This window comes from Nicotiana attenuata, unplaced genomic scaffold (assembly GCF_001879085.1).
Source record: "Nicotiana attenuata strain UT unplaced genomic scaffold, NIATTr2, whole genome shotgun sequence".
Classification (NCBI taxonomy): Eukaryota; Viridiplantae; Streptophyta; class Magnoliopsida; order Solanales; family Solanaceae; genus Nicotiana; species Nicotiana attenuata.
Genome location: NW_017670799.1, coordinates 361,890 through 365,154, shown reverse-complemented (window position 1 = coordinate 365,154; position 3,265 = coordinate 361,890). Strand labels below are relative to the sequence as shown.

Here is a 3,265-nt window from a genome sequence, read left to right as displayed (position 1 = left end):
AAGTCTTGAGGAAGAAGAATTAGTTGCAATTTTTTGTATGGAACATGTAGTTAAATTGTTTAGTTGCAGCTAGTTGAAGTTTAATTGTAGCAGATTTGTGCTACAATTATTTTACCCTTTGTTTTTTTTTATTTTATCCAGTATACTAGTTCGAACAATGGGAAAACATTCTGTTGTTTTTATATTCACTTGTTGAAAGTAAACAGTACTTGATCTAATTATTGTTACTGGTTAACTCCTTTTCAACTTAATTATTATGTAGTTACTCTGTCAACTCCAGATTATGTAGTTATCTTGCAGTTTTTTTGTAGATAAATTGTAAGGATCATTAACAACTATCGATGGGTGCTAGAGATAATAAAACAATTGTGTATTATATATATTGAAATCATTCACAAACCAATCAAGCTATGAAAGTATTAACTCAATACAGAATACTAATTAAACAAAACAATCTCAAACTAACTACATTAAGAGTTGAAGGTGCCTCAACTATAATACATCAAATATAATTCTCCTGAACTCATCAACAATTTTTATGAAAAAATCAGTTTACTACATAAAATTTTATTTCTTTTTAGGAGCATTCTTGTAAGATCTTTTGTTATGCCCTTCTACTCCGCAGTTGCCACATGAAACCTTGTAATTCTTTGAATTTACTTCATCATATGTTTTGTATCTTTGTTTTTGAGGTCTTCCAGGCTATCTTTTCCCACCTGAAGGTGGATTTATAACTTCTTCAGCTATATGTTGTGGCACATTCCATTTGCTTTCATCAGGTAGGGGATTTACTGGTATTTCGTAAGTAAGCAAGAGGCTCTCCCTTGTGTAATAAGGAGAACAACAGTTTTCATAAGACTCATTTCGGTGCCTTAAAGCAGCCGAAGCATGTGCACAAGGAAGTTCATCAAGCTGGTATTGCCCACAGCTACATCTCTTGTTTTCAAGACAAACAATATAGCACTTCACACCATCTATCACTGTATGGATATGATCTGTTGAAGCCCCCACCTACAATTACATTACAAACAAAAAACAATTCATATACAATCAGAATATAAAATATCTACAAAATATCTACATTGTCTATTAATATTTTATTTTGATGCAATAAATGGTCAGATCTTACTCTAAGCTTCTGCGACAATGTTTGGTTGTCATCCAACTCTTTGTTGAATTTAAACCCAAGGTATGTGAATGTACCCTTTGCTTTCAATAACTTTTCATTAGTCCAACGTTCAAGAAGAGTACTCATATACTCTAATAGTTCTACTATCGGCAGCTCTCTTGAATCTTTTGTTACAGCATTCAACGACTCTACAATGTTTGATGTCATAGTCCAAGTTCTGTTCACTGTAGCATGTACTCGAGACCATCTATGATAGCCAATATCGTATAAATATGCTTTAACACGTGGGTCGATCTCTTCAATCTTTGACATCCTTTCATTAAATTCATCAAACGGGTATGATCGTGCCGTGGCACAATTCGCTTAACTTTAGATGACCCTTCTTGAACTTTGCCCTTATATTTGTCCAAATATGCCACATGCAAGAATAATGTGGTATGCCGGGATAAACAATAGATGTTGCCTTCAAGATACTCTCACTTCCGAAACAACACACATATTTGGTTTTTCACCATATGCATGTTTGAATTGCTCAAAAAACCACTTCCATGATGCGTCATTTTCTGAATCAACAACAGCATATGCCAATGGTAATATGGTACCTACATTATGTGGCAAAATGCAATTAATTGGCTGCATGAAAAATGCAGAGGAAGACATATACATACAAATTACAACTTTTCAACAATATATCTACAATAATTTACAAGTACTACAAAACACAAACAAGCTACAATATTTCTACAATATATCTACAATAAATCTACAATACCTGTTGCATCCATTGTACTAGATGTTAGCATTATTCCCTTGTATGCTGACTTTAAGAAGGTCCCATCAACTACTACAACTGGCCTACAATATTCCCAACCACTGATTGACGTACAAATCGCAACAAATGCATACAAGAAGCAGTCATCGTCCGTCTTTTTCAATTTAACTACAGACCCCGGATAAGTCTTCTCCGGAATATACAAATAACTAGGCAATTTGCTGTAGGAGTCAGCAGAATGACCTCTCAAAAACTCCAAAGCCTTTTCCTTTGCTCTCTAAGCTTGCATGTATGTTAAGTTCACGCCGTCTTCAGACAACATATCTGTGATGACCCAAAAGATCATCACTTGTTTTAGAAATAAATTCTGTGATCCAAGGCCTTAAAACCTCCTTTTTGTCTCACCTCGATTTGCTTGCGCAATCCGGGCGTGTATCCGGAAAGCCATTGTGTGAAAATCAGTGAAAAAATGATAAATTTTGCTTTTAGATGAATTTAGGTTGACTTCGATCAACATTTTGGGTAAACAGACCCGGACCCGTGATTTGACGGTCCCGGAGGGTCCGTAGGAAAATATGGCACTTGAGCATGCCCAGAATCGAATTCCAAGGTCCCAAGCCCGAGAAATAAATTTTTGAAGAAAATTATTTAACTGAAATTCTTAGAGTTTTTTTGGAAATTTGAATGTAATTGAATTTGATGGTATCGGGCCCGTATTTTGGTTTCGGAGCCCGGTACAAGTTTGAAATAAATTAGTGGAATCTGTGAAGTTTGGTAAGAATCGGAGTCCGTTTGGCATAAATCGGACCTTATTTGAGAAAATTTGAAATTTTGATGTTCTTAAGTGATTTCATGAATTTGAGGCTTAATTCATAGTGGTTGATGTTATTTGATAATTCGATCGCACGAGCAAGTCTGTATGAAGTTTTTGGACTTGCGTGAATGCTTGGTTTGGAGCCCCGAGGGCTCGGGTGAGTTTTGGAAAGGCCACGGGGTGAATTTAGACTTGAACATAGCTGTTGCAGTTTCAGAGAAGCTGCAGATCTCTGAACCAGGCTCCGCGGTCCGCAATGGTTTCTTGCGACCGCTGTGGGGCTTCCGCGATCGCGGTGGGATTTATTCGATCCGCGGTGAGCAAGGCCAAGCCTTTCGCGTCCGCGCTTGATATTTCACGATCCGCGGTGGAGCTCCGCGGCCGCAATCCATTTTATGCGGTCCGCGGTGAGGGTCTGAGAGTAGTATATAAACGGGACTTTTCATTTATTTTACCATTTTCAGAAACCTAAAACATAAGGGGCGATTTTTCTAACACTCTTTCTTCCCCAAAACACAAGTAAGTGATTTTAAACTCATTTCTTTCACTT

The 3,265-nt window shown here is 36.9% G+C and overlaps 1 protein-coding gene across 1 annotated transcript; it reads right to left on the bottom strand.

The window, feature by feature from the left end:
* Positions 1–702: 702 nt before the first annotated feature.
* LOC109243417 lies at positions 703–1,441 on the bottom strand. The gene is made up of 2 exons (XM_019410348.1): positions 1,130–1,441; positions 703–1,011 (listed from the first exon to the last, which is right to left on the bottom strand). The coding sequence occupies exons 1-2, from the start codon at positions 1,439–1,441 to the stop codon at positions 703–705; spliced, it is 621 nt and encodes a 206-aa protein (XP_019265893.1).
* Positions 1,442–3,265: the final 1,824 nt, after the last annotated feature.

Coding starts and splice junctions, on each gene's coding strand:
- LOC109243417 (XM_019410348.1), bottom strand. CDS start 1,441: ATGTCAAAGATTGAAGAGATCGACCCACGTGTTAAAGCATATTTATAC. Junction 1,012..1,129: donor CATTGTCGCAGAAGCTTAGA/GTAAGATCTGAC, acceptor ATGTAATTGTAG/GTGGGGGCTTCAACAGATCA.